This window comes from Pteropus alecto, unplaced genomic scaffold (genome assembly GCF_000325575.1).
Source record: "Pteropus alecto unplaced genomic scaffold, ASM32557v1 scaffold50, whole genome shotgun sequence".
Lineage (NCBI taxonomy): Eukaryota > Metazoa > Chordata > Mammalia > Chiroptera > Pteropodidae > Pteropus > Pteropus alecto.
In genome coordinates this window covers 7,849,135-7,872,969 of record NW_006431918.1, presented here as the reverse complement: position 1 = coordinate 7,872,969, position 23,835 = coordinate 7,849,135, and the positions used below count along the sequence as shown (strand labels likewise).

The 23,835-nt window shown below is 31.8% G+C and overlaps 1 protein-coding gene across 1 annotated transcript in view; it reads right to left on the bottom strand.

The window, feature by feature from the left end:
• Positions 1 to 23,835, bottom strand: part of LRBA (LPS responsive beige-like anchor protein) — a 558,252-nt gene that overhangs the window by 314,047 nt on the left and 220,370 nt on the right. The window contains exon 39 of the mRNA XM_006906268.3: positions 2,031 to 2,197. Within this exon, the coding sequence (XP_006906330.1) occupies positions 2,031 to 2,197 (167 nt within the window). The remainder of the gene's footprint in view (positions 1 to 2,030; positions 2,198 to 23,835) is intronic.

Sequence of the window (23,835 nt, the reverse complement as noted above, 5' to 3'; positions counted from 1 at the left end):
TATACTGTGCCATACAAAGGTACAGCTATCACTAAAAAGAATTTAGATCTCATAAAAATGACACACGTGGCATAAGTGAAACACTTACCGTAAGTTACCTAAAGGTTTTAAAGTTTCAATTATAAAACTTCCTTTAGGTTAAAAGATACTTAAAAAAAATTCAACAAACACATTCGACAAAAAAATTCAGCAAAACTTCCTTTAGGTTAAAAGATACTTAAAAAAATTCAACAAACACAAACATGTACCTGGCATTGTATGTCAAAGTAATATCATAATTTATTGATTACCTAATGTCAAAACAACGTCAAAGTATTCTGAAATTTTGAAATTCTAAAATTCTCAATAGGACTCCCAGCCCCAAACACACACCCAAAGGCTTTTAGATGTTGCAAGATAAGGTATCAGATGGCCATGGCCCAGTAATTCATGTCATTACTATGACAACTCTGTTAGCTGAGATCAACTGAAATAAGATTAAAACAAACACAGTTCTTGCTTTTATTCATTTTGCCCTCAAGTCTTTGACCTGTATTCATTCCTCTGAACTCCAAAAATAATATGCCCAGAAATGTAATTCATTTTCTTTACATATTCTTTACAATAGCATCATGAGATATATATGCTCTATATTTTTTGAGTAAAAATACATTTTGTATTTGTACTCAAAACAAAAACATCCCCTGTACTAACTGCAGCATTATTCACAATCACCAAGACATAGAAACAACCTAAATACCCTTCAACCCGATGACTAGATAAAGATATAGTACATATACACAATGGAATACTACTAGACCATAAAAAATAATGAAATGTTGCCATTTGCAACAACATGGATGGATCTTGAAGAATACCATGCTAAGTGAAATAAGTCAGACATAAAAGGACAGAACCATATAATTTCACTCACATGTGGGATATAAAACAAAAAGCTACAAACAAACAAAGAAAGAAACTCAAAGACACAGACAACAGTATGGGGTTACAAGAGAGCAGGTGGGTGGGAGGAGGATGAAGAGAATAAAGGAGGTCAAATATATGGTAACAGAAGGAGACTAGACTTTGGGTAGTGAGCACACAATGGAATATACCTGAAATTTATATAATGTTATTAACCAACATCATCCTCATAAATTCAATTAAAAAATAAAAACCTGTAACAAGTAGCTTTTGACTCAAATAGTGTAAAGTTCAATTCTAAAATTATTTTCTATTCACTAGAAAATTTCTAAAACTAGATTTAGATGTCAGCTAGACATATAAGTTGCTTAAAATACAAGTAGAAACCAATTACACCTACATATAATATAAAAGCAATTTACTATTCTCATCTTTTGTCTTCTAGCAAAAGTTATGAAGAAATGAGAAATTAAAATATATCTCTAATGGAAAAATATAGAACTTTTTCATTAACATTACTTAAATGAGTCAAACATATTTCTAAGATTAGTAGCATAGACTTTGCAATTTGTGTTAAGTTCTTAGTCTGAGAAGGTAGTTTAATTATTTTGTTCACTGAGATAAGAATGAAAAACAGCATGTTCAGTTTGGTAATCTTAAAGAAATTATAGTGAATAAAATTTTAAAGATGATGTTTAACAATTTTTATCATTATAGTCTTGGAATTAGCAAGAATTGTATTTCGTGGAAATGCAATTCAAGAAGACATATTGTTTTCAAATGTGTGTTAAAAATTCAGAAGTGTAAGATAGAAAATAGTTTCTTAAAATATTGTATTTGTATAAATGTAGCTAATAAAATAGTTTATATTAACTACTTCCTTTAACTTCAAAATGAATAAATACATGAACAAATATTTTAAAGTAGAGGGAACTGAAATATCTACACAGATCCATAATTGTACCCATACTGATTTCCTCCTTCCATTTATTTCAAATTCATAGATGATAAAATATAAAACTATATTACTCTTTCTTCACCTGGTCTTTCTCATATGCAATGCCATTTATATAAACCTAGGCCTTCTATAGAAAATTGATGGTCAAATCCTAAAGGAATTCCTTTACCTTACTGAAGAATTTCCCCAGGCTCCATGCTTGTCTGTGAGAATGTTGATAATTTTCTGGATTAGTTGAGTTGCTGTCACATGGTCTCGATATTTAGCTGCTCTTATCAAATGATCACACACCTTCTCATCTTCTCGCTTGTCTGCAGAATACTGGGCACACAGTGACTTGAAAAGAAAAAAAAAAATCTATCACTACTATAAAAATATGGAAAAAAACTTTAAAATGCATCATCATCTCTAATATCAATTAAACCAACCAAAAATTTAAAGTTACTTTTATACTCCTCACTAACTGAATTGTGATTTAGTAATCATCAGTACACAATTCCTCAACAATTTATTTCTCTGATTTCATCCATAAGATTCATTCAGAATATCAATAATCAGAAGACGCTATTCAGGAGAAGACACAAGGACCTATCTTAAAAGTAGCATGAAAGGTGATTGCAAGGCATTCCAGGAAAAGTGAGGAAGAGGAAGAATGGTAAGAAATGAGTTTGGAGAGATAGGCAGCTGCATCATTCAGTACTGTGTAGCTGTGCTAAGGAGTTTAGTTTATTCTAATGCACTGTGATATCAACAGGTTTTGAGCAGTGGAGTAATGCAATTGATTTCTATATTAAAATGATCACTACAAATGCCAGTTAGAGAACAGATTGTAGTTGAATACGAGAAGTTAAGGAGAGAGATAAGGAGTAAGGCCAATGTAGAGGTCCAGAAGAAGAAACTATAGGGGCTTGCAATAATAAACAGAGCTAGTTCTCAACACATTCAGAAGATGACAAAAACATTTTGAGGCTTTTAAGTCCTAGCTATCCAAAATGGACCAGCAGCATTGGAATCCCCTAGAAACTAATGTAAACTTGATTCTTAATTCCACTCATAGGGTCTTATTGGGCTCCACCCTCTTAACATCCAAATACAAGCTGATGTACACATACACATGTATACACCACATGTATACACGACCTGTAATAAGTAACAAAAATTTGATGTTGGAAAAAATAGTAATAGTTTGTGTATGTGATATAGTGTGATTGCCTATATACCAGTTTAGATAGATTGTTGCCACACACTACCCCCAGCATTGCCCCAGCAACGAGAGGGGCCTAATTTTCCTAACCAGTGAGAGTACATTCACACTGAATAAAATTACATCCACATCAAGTGGGGAGGACACTTGATCTAATTAGTGCATTAAGAGAAAAGGCCAGGATTTCAGTTGGATAGTTCCTCCCTCTCAGGGTGTAAAAGAGAAAGTTCGTAATTCCAAGATTGTTGAAAGCTCCTCGTGTACTATGAGGGAAGTTAGTCTGAGAATTAAGGTAAAACCCAAAGGGATCAGAGCCATGAGATTATAAAAATATAAGTCTTATTCAAAATGGAATCATGATTTTCTGGATTAAGACCAGCTTACCTTTAGACTTCCCGTGATAATTATTTTCTTTTTAAGACTTTTATGAGAACCTATAAGCTACTGTTCATTATATGCCAGTATGAATTAGGTTTTATGTTTCTAACACCAAAAGCAACCAAACTGTTACGGTGTTAATGTACATGCATAAGGACTCAAATATCTCTTAGTCTGTGCAAAATGCCTGACTATAGAGATCAAAGGCTGAATTATCTTCATAGCCTTTGCCCTGGAGAATCCTCATTCCCTCTAGAATGGGAGGAAGGAAGTGATAATAAAAGTATATCACTGACATCATTGACATTAAATCACGGAAGCTAAAAACAATTTTTAATAGAAAGTTTTACAGAAAGTAATTAAGAGGAATTCATAAAATTCGATGAAGACAAAAAAAAAAAAAGGAAGATTTTGAGAAGAGAAGTCATCCTTAGATGGGAATAAAGATAGCCTTCAAGCAAAGGTGAGGCAGGAAAATAAGGGTTGGTCTCACAGAGGGGAGAAGCAGTACAAAATACAAGTGAAAAAAGTAAGAGGATATTCTGGAACACATAATGAGGATTGAAAAAAACCACTAAGATTCACACTACTAAATATATGAATATGTATTACATCTGTATATAAATAAACGTAAGATTGGTAAGCAAAACAAAAATCTGATTTAAGTATCATCCTTAGTAATTTCTCTTTGTTAGTTTTGGGCAACCAACTCATTTTACCTCTTTATGTCTGTCGTCATATGCAAAATGAAAGTATTATAATTGCTCTAAAAATTGGACAATTAGAAGATTTTGGGCAAACACTAAGAGGTTAGTTTTTATACACTGATAAATGAAAACAATTACTTTATTCTAAACACTGATGTGGAGAAAATAAAATGTTAGGAACTAGATTCATTTATAAGACATTAGAAGCAACTGCCATATGCTATATTTAAAAAAAAAAAAAAAGACTGAGTCAAACCAACCACATGATAGTTCATCAAAAATATGACTTGAGTAAATAAAATACAATTAAGAAATACTTAGAGAGACAGTAGTTTAAGTGAAGATAACCAGTGAATTATTTCATGGAACAAAAATGAGAACTGCTATGTGATATTTTCAGAGATTCATTCAAGAACTAGGCAGCACTTTATACATTACTTCATATCTAACCCAACTATATACTGAAACCAATAGGCTAAAATAGAAGACATATGCAGAATTTCTATACCTTCCACATCTCCTACTGAATCTATAATCTGCCCTTGTCTAACCTCGCCTGATAAAAAATTAAAATTGTTGATGGAAATTAGAAAATCACTGGCTTCTATACTCTCCCGAAATACCATATATCTTCATATAAAGCAGTGCTGAAATAATTTAAAATGTTTTATTTAACAGCCTATTTTTTCTATCTTTTATTAACATTGGAATAATTTAACTTAACATTGGAATAATTTTGTAAACATTTGGTAAGGTGTTAGAGTTTGCTTGAAAAAGCAAAATTCTAAAAAGAAGTCCAAAGTAAGTTAAATAGTAAAATGGCTTAAAGTGTTCTTTAATGGATCCTCCTTTACAATTTAAACAGCAACTTTTCATATCTGACATAAAATCTATAGATATAAATCACATTAAAGGGCTATTCTTTCCCGATTATCAATCTCTGTCTCATTGTGGAACATTAGAGTCACATCTGACCTTAAAACATGATAAAAGGAAACCAAATAAGAATGTTTCTAAAGTTATAATGAACTTGTATCTATTTTTAAAAATATCCTTAAAATGTAATTTGAACACATTCTTGTTAAAAACCAATAATATAGTCAATGTATGCCATATCATTCAAAATCTAGTACAGATCAGGAATATTTGCTTCCGGATAAAATATATGTTGCTTATTGGTGGGTGATATACTTGTGTATGTGTATATGTCTGTGTTTAAAGGTTGAATGGAGGTATCTCAAGAAAACCTACAAAATGTACTATCAATAAAATCCAGGGTTAGGCCTAATACGTTCATTCAAGTTTACATTAACTCTTCTGTTTTCCTATTTTAAGCAGCATATAAACTAGGTAATATGACATCACAGCGATTATCACAAAAATATCTGAATCTAAAATGAAAGGAAATAAATATCTTGAGAATTAATTCAAATGTATTTGATTATTACCAAAGAAATCTAAGATTTATTACCATAGCATTAATAAATTAAAAATAAGATAAATAAACCGACTTCTTAAAAAAAATTCACATACTTGCAAGGAAAAGATAAAAGAAATAACTGAAGAGAGAAACAATTTAGACTGGCCAATTATAATTCAAGTGACTACTCTGGCTCTTTAAATGTAAATGAAGAAATAAAGGCAATATTCTCTACCCAACTTTACTATTTCTGTTTTTCATGAAAGCTCAAAGAGGAGCGAACTTAAAATTAGGCAGATTCTTCTAGTATCCACCTGGCATCTCTCTAATCACCCTTCTTAGTGGTCAGACATTTCCCTTTATTATTCTCCACTATGAAATGCTGGCATTTTCTCAAGCCTTCATCCACTTTATCTTGGCAAAATCATCCATTCTCACATCAACTACTATTATCAATTTAAATCTAACTTTCAAGGTTTTCATATCTAACCTAGATGTTTTCCTAAACTCTGAGCCCACATATCTGTCTGTAGGATAATCCCTAATCATCCAATAAACATCTAACGTTAAAAATGTATAAAACTGATTTGAGAGACACAGAAAGAATTCTCAAGGATCCTAAGAGAATTAAAAAGGAAATCCTCAAAAAAAGGGGGCAGAGGGACATCTAGGCATTGTTTTGCCAGGCTATCCCACACAAAGAAGGGGACAGTGACTGCTTGTCCAACAGAAAGCGATCCACAAGGATGCCTCCTGGTATCAAGAGAGAATGCGGTACAATGCCCAGACAGGGAGAAGCTGCTTTGTGAGGAGGAAGACAAAGTTACATGCCAAGGACAGTAGAGCCAGTGGACAGAGTCTGAGATATAGTGACACCAGGAAGGTGTTGCAGAAGCCCCAGGGCTGTCTCCAGACTTCTTGTTTTGTGATAAGAAGCATCCCCCATTTGCTGTCAGTTGCTGACTGTTATTAGCTGGAACAGATGAGGATAGTTATCACCCATCTGTAAAGACAACAGCAAGACAACCTGAATTAGATTTTCTTGGACTCTTTATTGGGACTTGAACTTTTTTTTCCTGTAAGTTTTTCATTTTAGTGATCTTATTTCTAAACCAAAAATAATAAAGGCATGCAAGTAAAACAAACAAACAAACATTGTACAAAACTAAAACTTAACCTACTATCTTTATCCCAAACATATTATTACATGTGAAAGGGCAATCTTCTATTTCTGTCATCTATGCTTCTCAATTTCCCTCACTTCATATCCCATCATTCCATTTTAGCAAAATCTCTAAATCACCCTTATCACTGCCCTAACACAGATCTTTATTAGTTCACAACTCAGCTCTTAAATTAATCTTCTAATTGTCCTCTCATGAATAGTCCCAGAATCATTTACAGAAGAATTTCTTTTGGTACATAGCTCAGATATATTTTTATATCCTACCCACAAAAAAAGTATATTATCTAAAATGTTGAACAATTAAGACAAATTTAACAAGCTAGAACTTGTGGCCTTCTATATAATTCAGTAATATGGTAGATTATCTTTCAACATGCCTGCATATGCATTCTATATGCCAGATACACTCAGATTATATGCTACTCTCAAATATGCTCAAACATTTTCAAGAGCCAAGAGATATATTTCTTCTATACCTTTTGCATGTGAAACAAGATTAAAGATGTCTATTTAAAGGACATACTACTAGAGAAGATGAAGTTACACGGAAAAATATATAGAACTCTAGAGGCCCTTTTGATTCTTTAGCGGAATACATAGCCAGGAAAAACTGGTAACTGAAAAGTTCCACAATAACTGGAATAATTCATATCCAAATAACTTATGGATAAAAATGAAATCACAAGGAAAATTAGAAAAAATTGTGGGGATTGGCTAAAGCAGCAATTAAAGGAAAATTAATAGCTTTAAATATTATATTAGAAACTATTATTTAAGGAAGAAATAATACAGATATTACTCATTTGGATAATAGAGGCTAAGGAATAGATTGCTACTAATTTTATACTACAGAAATGGAAAACTAAAAACCAATATAATTTGTGTAAATGAACACAAAAATCCTTAAAATAATAGCATTTAGTTATATAAAAAATGGATTATATATCACGATGGAGTGGAGTTTATCTATGCAATTCAAGGTTAATTTAATATTTGAATATCAATCAGTATAATTCACCATATAACAGAAAAAAAGAGAAAAACATATCATCTCAATAGATTTTTTAAAGATTGTTTTTACAACATTCAAAACCCTTTCATGATAAGGCGGGGGGGAACCACTCTACAAATTAGGAATAAAAAGAGACTTCTTAAGTCTTAGGAAAGGGATCTATGAAAATCATTCAAGTAAAATTAAAGATAAAACGAGTATGTCCTCTCTTATGAATTCCATTAAATACTGTAGACAGAGGTCCTAACAAGCTCAATGAGTCAAAAATAAGAAATAAAAAGACAGTTTGAAAAGGAAGGAGTAACAGAGTCTTCATTTTTTAGATATGCTCATGTATGTAATAATGCCAAGAATTCTAGGAAAAAACTACTAGAACTTAAAAGTAAGTTTGACAACTTTCTTGAATATGAGAAATTACTAAAAATTAATTTGTATTTCTATATACTGGCAATAATCAACAGGTGATTTAACACAATCATAATTAAAATGTTAACAGGCTTTTTATAGATATTGACAAGTTCATTATAAAATGTATATAAACAAAAACTGAGAGTAAGATCAAAACAATTTTACAAAAAAACAAAATTGTAGGATTTTACACTCTTTTGAATCATACTATGAAATTAGAAATCATGACCATTTCTAGGTTTATTGAATGAAGAAAAATTATCTTTTCAAAACCTGGTGCTGAAACATCTGGCTACCCACAGGAACAAAAAAAGAAGCAAACCTGTCTTTTGCCTCAAACCATATACAAAATGTTTAATTCAAAATAAATCAAAGACCTAAATATAAAAGTTAAAGCTATAACACTATAGAAGGAAACAGCAGAAAATGTGATTATCTTGGGGTAGGCAGAGAATTAGCATACTGGAATCATAAAAGGAACCATAACAGAAAAAATCATAACCATAAAAATTGATAAATTTTACAATCAAAATTTATAAAATCTGCTCTTTAAAAGGTACCATTTAGAAAATAAAAAGGTAAACCACAAATTAAAAATATATGTACATGCACCATATATATAACTGATAAATGATTTCCTTATAATTCAATAAGACAAACTTAAAATAATGAGCAAAGGATTTGAATAGACACTTCACAAAGGATTAACTAATGACTAATAAGCGCATGAGAAAACACTTAGCAGGAAAACAAATAAAAACCACACTAAGCTATTATCATATTCACTATTCACCAGAAGAGCTGTAATTAAAAAGACTGACAGTACGTAAGACTGGCGACGATGCGCAGCAAACGGAACTGTCACATGGACCTCCCTGGTTAGAGTATAAAACCTACAACTCCTTTGGCAGTTTCTTGTAAGCTTAAAAATGTACTTATGACAGCACCTAGCAATTCCACATCTAGATATTTCCTCAAAATTACAATATACTAAATTATACTTATACTAAATTATATGAAAATGCCCACAGTGCTTTTAGTCACAAAAGCCAAACACTACAAATGATTCAATATCCACCACCGGATGAATGTATAAACAAAGTACGACTACTCAATAATAAAAAGATTCGAATGAAACACACGATGAGTGGATGAAGAGCAAAACTTTTGTTAACCAAAAGAATCCAGACATCAGAGTAAGTACTATATAATTTCATTTACCTGAAATTGTATATCACACAAAACCATCTATAATAACAGAAGCCAGATGAGCAGTTGTCTGGGGTTGGATGTATGTATGTGTAGAGGAACTGACCATAATGAATCCTAAGGGAATTCTCTGAGACAATAAAAATTTTCTATATGTTCTATATGTTGATTATAACAATTACAAAGGTGTATACACCTGTCAAAACTCATCAAACTATATACTTTAAATGAGTTTATCTTATTATATATGAACTATACCTCAATAAAGTTTATTTAAGTTTTTAAAAACTAAATAGGCAGGGCACCACAGGAAAGAATATAGTTAAAATACTCGTATGGGAAAATAAGCTTATTTACCAAACAGGAAAATACCCTTTACAAGTCAATAGGAAAAGACAGATAACCAATAAAAAACTGCGTAAGAGACAAATACGTACTTCACAAAAGTTTTTTTTTAAAAAAAGGGTAACATATAACAAGAAATGTATAGCTTCATATGTAAATAAAATCCAAAATAAAAACACCATGAGTTACCAATACACGACTACCTAAATGCTAAAATAAAAATCACTGATCAACTGTAGATGAGAATGTGGATTAATGGAACAGCCATACACTGATGTTGGAAGTTGTATGCACTTTTGATGAAGAGTGTAGCAACAGCTATTAAAATCGAAAACATTAATACTTTACATCAAGCAAGTCCACCCTACAGAAATGCAAATGCATGTACACCCAAGTAAAATAGTCAAAGAAGTATTATAAACTGTAAAACACCTAACTGCCAATCAACAGAAGAGATTATGAAAAACTAATGATCTATTCATGTAATGAAATACTATGCAGCCTTACAAATAATAGGAAAATGTAAGAAACTGAATGAATTTTACAAACATATGTTGAATTAAAAATACCCGGTCAAAACACATACTTCATGATTCCATTTATGTAAAGTTCGAAATCTGGTAAAGTAATTAAACTGCGAAAAGAAACTAACTTAAATATTAAAAAGGAGCAAGTCATTCTATAAAGTCAGAACAGTACTCAGCTTAATGGAGCAAAAAGGGGTTTTGATTGGATAGACATACTTAGAGGGTGTCTCACAGCCACATTCTTTAAGTATCAACAAAGGAAGGTAAATTAATAATAACTGCACATTGTATCCAGAATTAAGTTTCAGTACGCTTTATGAAAAACAAATTAAGCAAATTTTCATTGTTTGAATATTACTGTGAAATAAAAATAAATTACACTTAAAATTTTAAAGCTAAAACCTTAAAAACATTTTATGCTTTTCTCGTAATTTTGTAACATTTACTGTAATTAAAGCAACTGAAGTATATTGGTTTTACAAGCTTTGTGTTTTAAACTATTTTTTTAAAGAAACATATTTGCTTTTAAAAACAAAGCAGAAAGTAATTATTTATATAAAATAAAGAGAAAGTTCTCTCTTTCACCTTCTCTCTATCTGGCTAGTAGTTAGCTACAGGAGGAGTCACTGTTAACAGTAAGATGCAGTTCCTCTGTACAGTAAATGGAATCAAACTGTACATCATTAGATGTCAGGACACATACTTCTACCTTCTTTCTTTTTCATGGCTACAAACAGAGTATTATATTTTTATGATAACCACTTTTAAGTGTACTATCTTACATCCCAACTTGTCTCAAAATCATTTATACTATAAATTACTCGTCCATACTGGAAACTATTTAAAAGTGAAATCACCTAAGGGACAACAAATTAAAGATTTTTTCAATATTTCACTTTTGGAGGTCTCTACACATGATCCCTTTAACTCAGATTTAAAGTGGAATCAGGAAAAAAATGCTACCCACAGAAATCTTACAAAGACTATTGAAAAACAGACTTAGAAAAATGAAAGCTTAAAAACCTCAACAGCAAACGAAAGTCAACCAATGACAATGTGTGACAGCCACCTTTAATTCTGAAGTGATTCCTCTGTCATCCAACGACTCAAAGTATTGATTTCTCTCAGCATGAAAAAGCCTAAGCCAATGAAACAGATATAGCATCAACTCCCCTCCCCATAATAGCATTCAAGGTTAAAACAGTCAGAAACACTTATCAAAGTATCTCTTCCATTTCTTATTGTTTTAATGGACTGGACATATAGTGTTGGGCTCTTATCTCTACAAACTGCAGTTTTCAAACAACATTTTTAAATGATTAATATAGGTTTTAAAGATTAATATAGGTTTCAATTTTTTACTTTAGACTTTTGATCATAAAAACCTTGTTTTAAAATGCTTTTACATAATATTTGTAAAAGCAGACAACACTTAAGAAGAGGGCTACAATTTGCACTTATGTATCAATCCACACATATTAGGTTTTTATTATTTCATTAGAGTTACTTATTAATCAATATCACAAAATTCTTAGGTAAATACTAGGAGCTGATTTTTTTCAACAATACCTGCATATATGATACATCACTTTGGTAAATTAAAGCAAAATATGATTAGTATCTGTGATCAATAAAATTAACAAGAAATATAAACAATGGATAGGATTAAACCTAAATAATTATATTTTTTTAAAATCACATGATAGTAACATATCTTCACATATTATATGATTATATACAAACACGTCCATGGAGATAGAGAATAAAAGAGAAATCTACAAGCTTTTAATTTTAAGCTTTTGTTATTCTGCACAAGAGCTGGATAATCAAGCAAATCCTATATTATCTTTTAACTCAACAAATCTACTTAACCAATAGAATTTTAAAGCATACATAACTAGGTTCTCTTACTTGTATAGGCTATTATGATTAAATATATATACTACTACAAATAGGTAAGTCTTATGCTTAAATTTCAAATAAAAATAGTTCAAGAACAAGCATGAAAATTAGAAAGACAAAAAAATGATCATTTCATTCTTATGAAAACCATAATTAATGCTGTGGTTAAGAGCACAGACTCTAGAACCAAACAACTTGAGTTTAAATCTTAGCTCTAACACATTAATGTTTGGACGAGTTATTTAATACCCCTGTGCCTCAGTTTCCTTATATAAAAAAAGGATATGATGTGATATGCTTTTTGGAAGTATCAAATAAGAACAGTCATAAAATAATTAGAACATTACCAGGCATATAGTAGTAACACCCAACATTTACTGTAGGATTAGTCATGAAGTTAATGAACTACACAGCAAACAGTCCCTTTTTTCCACCATTCAGGATAGTTGAGAGACAGGGGAATAAATGAAAATAATTACAATATGCGATAAATGCTGAGAGCTATATATAGTGTTTCGAGGAAGAACAATAAAGGACTATTCAGAATCAGGGAGAATTTCAGAGAGGAATTAGACTAAGTAACTGTTCACCAAGAACAAGGGTGCATTTAAAATTAATTGAAAAATATACACGTGTGTATGTATACACACAATAAAAAAGCAAAAAGCTAAGAAAACATCTCAAATATCCTTTTCAAAAGCAATGATAAGAATAACAGAAGACATGTAATTACTAGAGCCCTCTCTTTTTAAATACTCTGATATATGCTTAGTTATATTTTCCTTGGGTACCTAATATTTTTATCTATTTCCTGCATTAAAAAATTATTCCTAAAAATGTACATAAATCATTTAGCATTTAGTTAACTATATTTATATTGCTTACCTGATTATTGTCATATTGCTATTTACATCTTTGTTATTCAAATGCATTGCTAACATGAACTAATTCAAAATAACACACCTGAGCATCAACTGGATTGTAGGTGCTGCTTTTCAAACCATCTGTAATGCAAACCAGTTTTTGGTCTCATTTTTTTGCAATAAATTGAAAACTGATGCTTTTTAAAATAATGTTACATTTTCCAGACATTCAAGCTATAAAAGTTTCTAAATACGTATTCAATTTCTGTAGTTATCTCTTTGAGGACTAGTAATAAGCAGCTTGGCCAATTGACCACATTTAAGTAGCACTAGCGTAATAGGTAAATAGGAGAAAACTATTTTTATTTACTCAAATAATATCATCTTGCATTCTATGATAAAATACTCGATCTTATAGTCAGAGCTTTACCTTATACTAATAAATCATATATAACAGAAATAATATTCTAATTTCATATGATCAAATTCTAAGTAATAAATGTTATATGAAATACACTATAAAGATTTTAAATTAGCTTGGTTTCTTATCGATCTATTTTAAAATTAAGAAAAGGCAGTTTTTTACACTAGCACCTGATTTGGTCAACTGTTACAATAACCTGACATATCATGAATTCAAAGCTTATATGAGTTCAATTTTACCTATATTATAGTTCCTTTGTTTTTTTCTAGCCTCCCACCTTTAATGCAGTGTCCAGTAATACAACTGTGTTCTTTGAAGCTTAGAGAAGCATTACTTAAAATTTTCAAACGAAGGCAGAAACAGTAGCACATTTAAAAGCAGTCTTCCTTTGCCCCCACAATGATAGCTCCTTCCATTTCACAAATAACTTTAAAAATTATTATTCTTTTATATGTGTGTATACATGTTCCCTATATAGGTATACATATGGTCTGTTCAAAAGTTACCCACAAAAGACTAAGAACAGAAAATGCTGGGAGCCCAGCTTTTAATCTGGCCATTATCAAGAAGCTAGAATAGAAAGTGAAACAACTTAAAACATCTGGAAGAATCTCTAAAAATTGTGCATTCCTGACTCAATACACCAGACCTTGGAAATACACTGAGAAGTATTATGATTACACTGTTCAGGTGTAGAACATATACCAGAACATATATGGTAAACTGGAGTGGGAATTACCCCTAAGGAATTTGATGATCCCATCATCAATCAACCTGAGGGAGAAAAAAAGGAAAACCTTCAACTGAGGAAGAACCAATATTCTTATCTAAGACTGAAGGCAGGTGGGCCTGGACTATAACCAAGAATGAAAGTGATCAAAGAAACTCTCTATGTCGGGAGAGCTGAACTAGCCCCTGTGACATGGCAAAGGGACCAAGGGTAGAGAGAAAGGGGTCAAGAAAGAGTCAAGCAAAAATCTCCTATGCAGAACCATGACCAATGAATTCTAGGAGATGCAACGCCCAGTATTGAGTTTTATTTTCCTTTACCGTGCTGTGATGCCCTCCTACCACTGCTGAAAATGCCACTTGCATGATAGTAAAAGGTAGCCTCCTGAGCTCTGACACAGCAGTAGTCTTGAATAAGGCCCTGTGCCAGAGCTTATAGTCCCAGATGAACTGTGAGACATATAAGCATTCTGTGGATATTACCAGAAATTACCTAGAATAGAAAAATGAATCCTCTCCATTTTATAGAAATAGCTAGCTGTATACAAAACACTTAATACTAGGTCACAGTAACAGGCACTTTACATTTATCAAATTCCATTTACTCTTCACAAAATTACTGCAGGTAGGCTCCATTATTATCCTATTTTAAAATAAGACAATGGAAGACAATGGCAAGTAAAGTGATGCTCAAGGTGATACAACAAATGTTCCTATCTTACATGGAACAAGATATATTCCAGTTGGATTCAAAAAAGGAAGAGGGAGAGAGGGAGGGAGAGAGGAAGGAAGGAGGCACTTGAAACCTAATTGCAAACATTTGTTAGATACTGGAATGCTTCAAAAAATTTCAGAAGTTAATATATGTTTTATAGACCATAGTAAAGCCTTTGACTGTGTAGGTCATGAAAAGCTGATGGTTGCTCTGAAAGATATGGATGTGCCTCAGCACTAGACTGTCCTGATCTGCAACCCATATTGTGGCTAGGAAGCCACTGTCAGTACAGAATATGGAGAGACAGAATGGTTCCTGTAATGCCCTGAAACTATTGGGAAAAAATAAATCACCAGAAGTACATGGGATACCAATAGAATTATTTCAAACCACAGAGACTGAATCTGTCAAAATTCTAACAAGAATAGAACAACAAATATGGCAACAAAACAATGACCTACATGCATTCAATATACATCCCAATTTTCAAGAAAGGAGATGCCAGGGAGTGCAGTAACTATAGGGCCATTGCTCTAGTTTCCCGTGCAAGTAACATGGATGTTCAAGCTGGATTCTAGTTGTAAATATATGCTGGATACTGGGTGCTCCAAAGACTTTCAGAAGGTTAGGCTGTGATTTATAGACTACAGTAAAGCTTTTGACTGCATGGACAATGAAAACCTTGGGTTGCTCTGAAAAAAATGGTTGTGCTTCTGCCCTTGATTGTCCTGATGAGTAAACCTATATAGTGGGTAGTCACTGTCAGGACAGAATATGGAGAGACTAAATGGTTTCCTACAGGCAAAGGTATCAGACAAGTGTGCATTTTATCTCCCTATTTGTTTAATCTGTACATAGGACATAACATACAAAAAACTGGGCTAGACTCAGAGGAAAAAAGAGTAAAAATTGGTGAAAGAAATATCAATGACTTAAGATATGCAGATGACACCATCTTCCTGGAAGAAAGTAGCAATGGTTTGAAATGATCTGTGATGAAAGCAAAGAAGAAAGTGCATTTGATCACCAAGAAGACAAAAATCACAACTACAGAAGAAACACCTAACTTAACATAGACAATGAAGACATTTAAATTGTTACAGATGCTGCTTATCCAGGTTCAGTCATCAAGTCAAATGAAGCTTGCAGCCAAGAAATCAAGAGAAAGATGAGACTCAAAAGGGCAGCAGTGGAAGAATGAAGAAAGATCACCAAGATGTGTTCTTACGGACCAAGGCTAAGATCATTCACATGCTCATAGTTCCAATTCCTATGTACGGATGTAAAAGTTGGACAGTGAAAATGGGTGATAGGAAAAAAGTGATTCATTGAAACGTGGTGTTAAAGGAGAGCTCTACAGAAACTCTGAACCATCAGAAAGATGGACAAGTGGGTCCTAGAGCAAATTAAGCCTGAAACATCGCTGAGGGCAAAAAAGACAAAACTGAAGATGTCCCACTTCAGGCACATCACGAGAAGGCAGGAACCTTTGGAAAAGGCAATAATGCTGGGAAAAATTGAAGGCAGCAGGAAAAGAGGCAGATGAAATGAGATGGATTGACTGCACGAAAGATGCCATAGACATGAACCTACAGGAGCAAGGCAAGACTGTTGAGAGCAGGACACTGTGGACATCACTCATTCACAAAGTCACCAGGAGTCAGAGCTAACTCAATGGTATGCAACACACAATGGTGTCTTAGCTCACATAGCTAGTAAATGATAGAGCCAAGATTGGAAAGTCAGAGTTATGCTAAACTGCATCACAATAATGATGTGGTCTCATTCACTGGGTGCTCAAAACTATAGTGATTTGGACATTAAAAAGCACTAGAAAGCTCCTTTATGTAACTATGCTAGTATTTTATCACTTTCATGATTATTACATCATTTTTATCTCAGGTAAAGAAAATAACAATGACAGAAAATACACAATTTAAAAAACTATGTTGTCAAGCTTATCATTTCAGTTCCTGCCCTGTAGATGGAGAAATATATGTAAAGAAGTTAAGAAGGACATCCAAAATCATAATATGCTTAAAAATAAATACCAAAGCTACGATGAGAACTACCATTCTAATACTTTGCTTTTAAGCTATGATGACTCAAGGTCTATTATTAAGCCAACTCACAAAATGACAACTGATTATACAAAGGATACATCAAGAAAAGAATGTGACAAGACAATGGGGTGCATTAATCACCAATACAGAACCATCATGGAAAACAGAATGGTTTCATTTTTAGCTTCGAAAAAGTTACCTTTAACTTGATCATTACTCTTTTTTCTTTTTTTCTTTATTTTTTATGCCTACAGCACATGGTATTATTAGGTGGTCTCCTATCCAAGTACTAACCAGGCCAGACGCTGCTTAGCTTCCGAGATCAGACAAGATTGGGCCTGTTCAGGGTGGCATGGCTGTAGACTACTCTCTTACTTTTTAAGAAGAAATGGTCAAATATGAGCAAGAACTATAAAGGAAAAAATAAGGAAGCATTAAATAAAAAGAGGAAGAAGAGTGAAGACAACAAATAGGAAAGCAAAAATGGGAATTTCACCTAAAAATACTTTGCACTGTCATAATTACAAGTTTCCTTTAAAAGTTAGAAAAAAACAGTAAAATAATATTTCATTTACAACTTTATTTCAACCACTAAGTAAAAGATAAAATGAGGAATTCAATTCAATGATGAGAATATAAAAGACTGGACAAAGGTTTAAAAAAAGGTTTGTCATTCAGCTAATATTTAAATAGCTCAGTCTTATTTTCTAGTCTACCAATTTTACATTCATATAGGAACAAATATGGAAAGTAAGTAGAAGAAAGCAAACTAAACAGCAAGAACATGTTTAAAGTTTAGTTTCAAAAATCTTCTGTAAGAGTGAATGAAAAAAAATTTTAATTATTATGTAGGTGATACTCTAATGACCAACACTGCTATTTACTACCCTTTTGGGGCTAGACTAATCATAAGCTCCAGAACTGGAGCTCAACTTAATGACCTTTAAGGACTCTGATGTTATAAAAAAATAAATAAGTATTCTGTCCAATATTACATAGTTAGTGACAGAACCAAGGACTGGATCCTTGTTTTAATAAATTCCAAATCTATGTTTACCATTATACGCTGAAGATTGTTAAAATAGTTTTACAGTGTAATTATGTAATTAAATATTTTGAATCAATGCTCTTAAATGTCATAAAATAAAAGCTACAGATAAAGACTTGTTCAGCAATGGAAGAGAAAGTGAATTATAGGATATTCAGAGGCTTTTTACTCATCCTGTAAGAAAGCAACTCTTAGCCTTTGGAAAATGTAACTATTGTACAAGATCTGTAACTCAACCACCGTACTATAAGTTTATCAAATAATTATCAGAGATTTAAATTGACTTCATACATCATTAAATGCTAATTAAAAAAAAAAAACAGTGACAAATTGCATATCCACATGCAAAAGAATGAAATAGGACTCTCATACTATACACAAAAATCAACTCAAATTGGATTAAAGACTTATACACAAGACCTAAAACCATAAAACTCCTATAAGAAAACATAGGGGAAAAGTTCTATGATACGGGTCTTGGCAATGACATTTGGATTTGACACCAAAAGCACAAGCAACAAAAGCAAAAATAAACAAATGGAACCATGTCAAACTAAAATGCTTCTACAATGAAACAATCAATAAAATGTAAAGAACCTACAGAATGGGAGAAAATATTTGCAAACCATATACCTGGTAAGGGGTTAATATCCAAGATTTGTAAGATAATCATACAATTCATAACAAATGGGAAAAAAAATAGGAAAAAGACCTTAATATATAATTTTCAACAGAAGATATACAAATGGCCAACAGGTACATCAAAAGATGCTAGACATCACTCATCAACAGTGAGATGGAAATCAAAACCATGATGAGATATCACCTAACACCTGTTAGAATGGCTATCACTATAAAGACAAGAGATACCAAATGCTGGGGAGGATGTGGAGAATAGGAAACCCTTACAAACTGTTGATGGGAATGTAAATCAGTTCAGCCACTATGGAAAACGGTATGCAGATTCTTCAAAAAAATTAAAAATATGAGTACCACATAATCCAGCAATTCCACTTCTTTATATCCAAAGGAAATAAGATTGCTATCTCAAAGAGATATCTGCACTCCCATTGCAGCATTACTCAAAATAGCAAAAATATGGAAACAGCCTAAATATCCGTAGGCAGATGAATGGAAAAACAAAGCAAAACACTCACACACACAAAATGAAATATTATTCAGCCTTAACAAAAAGAGGAAAGAAATCCTGCCTTTTGCAACAACGTGGATGAACCTAGAGAAAACTATGCAAAGTAAAATAAGCTGGACACAGAAAGGCAAATATTACATGATTTCACTTGCATGTGGAGTCTAAAAACAAAAAAAGTCAAATTCATAGTAAGAAAGTAGAATGGTGGTAACCAGAGGCTAGCAAGCGGGAGAAATGGAAGATACTGACCAAAGGATATGAAATTTTAGTTATGAGTTCTGAATATAAAATATACACATTGTGACTATAGTTAATAAGAACGTGTTAAATACTTGAAATTTGCTAAAAACAGATTTCAAGTGTTTTCACCACACACAAAAAATGGCAACGATGTGAGGTGATGGATATGTTAATATGCTTGACTGAGCATCTTTAGTTGTCCATCATATTTCATTAAAGACGAGGGGTGAGAAAAATAGTAGCAATCTAATAAGCAATACAAGAGAACTCAATGATTACAAATTTTTCCTTATGTTCCCACTAGGATATGAATAGAACATGTTCTTAATCTAAAAGAATCCAGGATCTCATAAAAAGATTGAATCCTCAAATTTCTGTTAGCAGGATATGAAAATCTTCATTAATCCTACATTCTATCTTGTATTACTTGATACTTTCATTTATTAATACTTCATTGAGAACTTCCTGTGTTCTAAATCTATACTAGATATTGAAATTAAAACAAGAAATATGTCCTTTTATAAAGGAGTCAATATCTAAGGTTTGTTTCCCTCAAAAAGACACAAGTAATTTCAAAACATTTTTAATGGATACAAGTAATTTTCATGGGGCATCCAAGAATAGAATCCAGCATTTGAAAATGTAATATCTATAAATAACAAAAAGAAATGGCAGTAAAAGTTTAGCCTCTATTTCCCTACCTGACTACTATAAAAGCAGCAATGTGAGCACATCACACACACCTTCTCTCAAGACAGAATCTGTAAACTTCTAAAAACTTCTACAAGTAAAATTTTATGGTTATATTTGTATGAATTTCTCATGGTCAATAGCCAAACAAAAATGTAATAACTACTGAGTCAAAATACAGAAAATTTACATAATTCTATTTTTGTTTTAAAATGTATTGTGTGAAATGTATACATACATACAAATATAAAGTGTACACTCTTAATAGAAAATTATGTACCAAACTATTATCTTAGGAAGCGTGGTAGAGGGAAAGATACTGGACAATGTTCTCTTTTTACTTTGCGCTATTCTATATTTTGTTCTTCTTTTTTTTACATTTTTTTTTTTTTTGGCCACATGTATTTTGTAGCTTAAAATTTTTTAAATTGAAAAATAAAAGAGCACAAAATTTGTTCTTAATTCAGAGTTTCTCAAGTTAACATTCTAGGAATTTTTTGTTGCTTTTATTTCCATAATAATCTAAACAAATCGATTTAAAAAAGATTTAGGGTTACCTAGATTAAAGATATGTAGATGCATTTCATATGCTTATAGCTCTTAAACAACTATAGCCAAATTGATCACAAATCAAGTTCAAATGGCAGCATAAAAATCAATGAATTTATATTACATTTGACTGCTTAAAGTGAGAGTATAACTTTTAGTGAGTTGATATGTTAAAATGGCACTGATCCATGAAAATTATTATATGCAATTTATTTTACCACTGATAATGACAAAACTTTCATGAAATACTTAGTCATGTTCATAGACTAACATTTCAGTATTGACTTAATTTATAGAATTGAGTCTATATTGTGAAAATGGCTTGCTGCAAGAGACTAATATAATAATTGCAATATTATTGGTTACATAAAACAAGATGAAGTCATATTAAGTGATGTATCATGTACTACATTAATAAAAATTTGACACAAGTTTTAAAAATTGAAAAATGAAAGGCAACTTTGGCATAGACTTTGAGTTATTCCTCCAAATCTTCTTGAACAGTATCAGAAACTTGTCAGATGGGTACCAGACTTATCAGGGTGATCACTTCATAAGGTATGTAAATGTCTAATCACTATACTATATTTATGAAACTAACAGAATATTCTATGTTTTAAATTTTAAAAAAACCCAGAACCTCCAGATTTTTACCAAGGACGGTAGTCATCTAGAATAAAGATTACATTTCCAACCTTTCTACAATTTTGCCACTATTAATAAAACTAATAAAAGGCTTAGAAGGGAAAAATAATATAACAGCATTTCAACATGGTTACCCAACTTCAGTATATTCTAATTAAAGAAATATAAATATATCAACACTGAGAAGCTACAACATACTTCCAGAGAGATCACTCAAGAGGGAAAGAAAAGTCTCAACATATTAAATAATAAGTTCATACAAAATAATTTATACTTGGTGAAGAAAAAGCAAAGGGCAGTCAATAATTATAAAGATACCCAATGACATCAAGTAAAAATAAGACCTTTCAATCAAAACTACTCAATTGTAAGCTGGCTAATTCATACTTAATGAAGGGCTGGAACTAAAAGTTCATGGTATTCTGGAAACAGGAATCAAAGCAGATCTCACAAGTAACAGGGGAGCATCATCTAAGGATCTTTTTCACATTAAGAATCCTATTAGAAAGAAAACACTAAAAGGTAATTGAATTTCCCTCAGTTATCTTCATCTCTGTCAGCTCCTGCTACAATAACTTACTCTCCAGAGCAGAGATAACTCAATTCTGTCCAGCAAGCATATGTTATGAATCTCCAAAGCAAACTTGTCTAAATCATTCTGGTCTTCTATCAAGGTTGACTGTGGTTATGAACTCTGACAGAAAGCAAACAAATTTATTTTTATCTTTTCAATAATTCACTTCTTCATGCTTTGATGAAGAAATCATGAAACATATGACCTGCAGTTATGTTATAAAGTCAGCTGAAATGGGTTCCAAGGTTTAAATAAAAACAATTATTTTTAAAATAAAGAAAACAGCATCAATGTATAGCAGAATTGATAAATTACCTGGTTTCAATTTGTTTTACATAATTGTATATAATAGTTTGAGCTTAAGAAAAAATACTATTAATCAAATGCTACTTAAGATCTTACAAATACTATTTCAACTATTTCATCCTTGAACAGCTTTAGTAAAACATATTTTAGAAAATACTAGTAAATTCATTTGCAAAAAAGAATTTTTTATAAATTAAAAAATAGTTCTTCAAAGAAAATGTATTTCCATCTGTATTCTAAACCAGCAGTTTATAAAAGAAATAAACAAAACTTACCTAAGAACAAAGGGCAATAGTATCAGAAATCCTGTTTCTTAATAGCAAGATTATTCAGAACATAAACTAACCCAAATTCAAATAGTTAATAAATATCTTTCCTCTGAAAGGCTTTAATTTAAATTTCTCAAATGAAGATGCTCATTTGTCTATTCATGACCTTTAAATTCTACAATACAAGTCACAAAATAATGATAATCATTACAATAACTAATACAGTCTACAATGTGTTTTAACTCATACAAAATTTTAAACTAAACTAAGAGGGTTCAATAAATTTTTCCCAAGATTTTCCAACAGATAAATTGTAGAGCCTACTATCTGAACATGTTTTCTAACCCCAAACTCCTGCTATGACACTGTCATGGTTTCAAATTTAGGTTATCCTTAAATATCAGAGAGAAGTTCAAAGAATGTAGCCAATAATGCTCTTTGAAATTTTTTAATGTAAGGTAGGCTAACCTGTATTTTATAGTTTAAACTGCCTATTCCTTCATTTCAGGCACAATCAGTAGTTTTTGGACTAAGGATCCCAAAGCTGTAATTTGAAAACTTTTTACCAATTATGGTAATTTGAGATGCTACTCTTGCTGGTCATAGGGAATAAAATAGATCTGTCATGGCTTTTCTCACTTAATTTAATCCTTTGTATTTCCAGAGAGGTCCAGCTTTCCCACTTTTAATCAGAAAATGATACAAGAAAAAGAAACCAAATGTGTAGGCTATTTGCATTCATTTATTGAACATTTACTGAGCACCTATTATGAGTAAGGTGAGGTGCCAGGCACTGTGGATGTGCAATAAATGGAAACTACAAAAAGAATTAAGAAGTGATAAGACAGAATAGCATTGTGATAAGTCAAGACAGAAGACAGGAAAGCATTAAATATTGAGATGAGCTTTATTAAAATGAAAACAAAGACAGGTGAATACTGAACTTTTGGTTATATTAAGCCCACAGGTAATTTCAAGAAGTTTCAAGGGGGAGTAGTGGTGAAAGTGTTAGAAACCTGATTGCCATGAAGCCAAAATGCTATGAGGAAGCTCAGAGGAAAGAGAGGTAATGTATGTAGAAAACTAATTTAAAAACTGATCGTTAGAATGATAGAAAAATAGGACAGAGGAAAGTGTAATCAAGATTTTTTATTTAAAGATGAAAGATATTATAACGTGATCCTGTGCTTTCCCGCAAGAAAAGGAAGACTGATTCACGAAAGAGAAGATAAAAGTGAGTAAGCAAAGTCTTGAGAAGTGAGACTGTGGAAGGGCTCCAAAAAATAGCCAGTCAGAGATGAAACACTGCCACTTGGCGACAACATAGATGGAACTTGAGATAATCATGCTAAGTGAAATAAGACAGACAGAAAAAGTTGAAAATCACATGATACCACTTATATGTGGGATA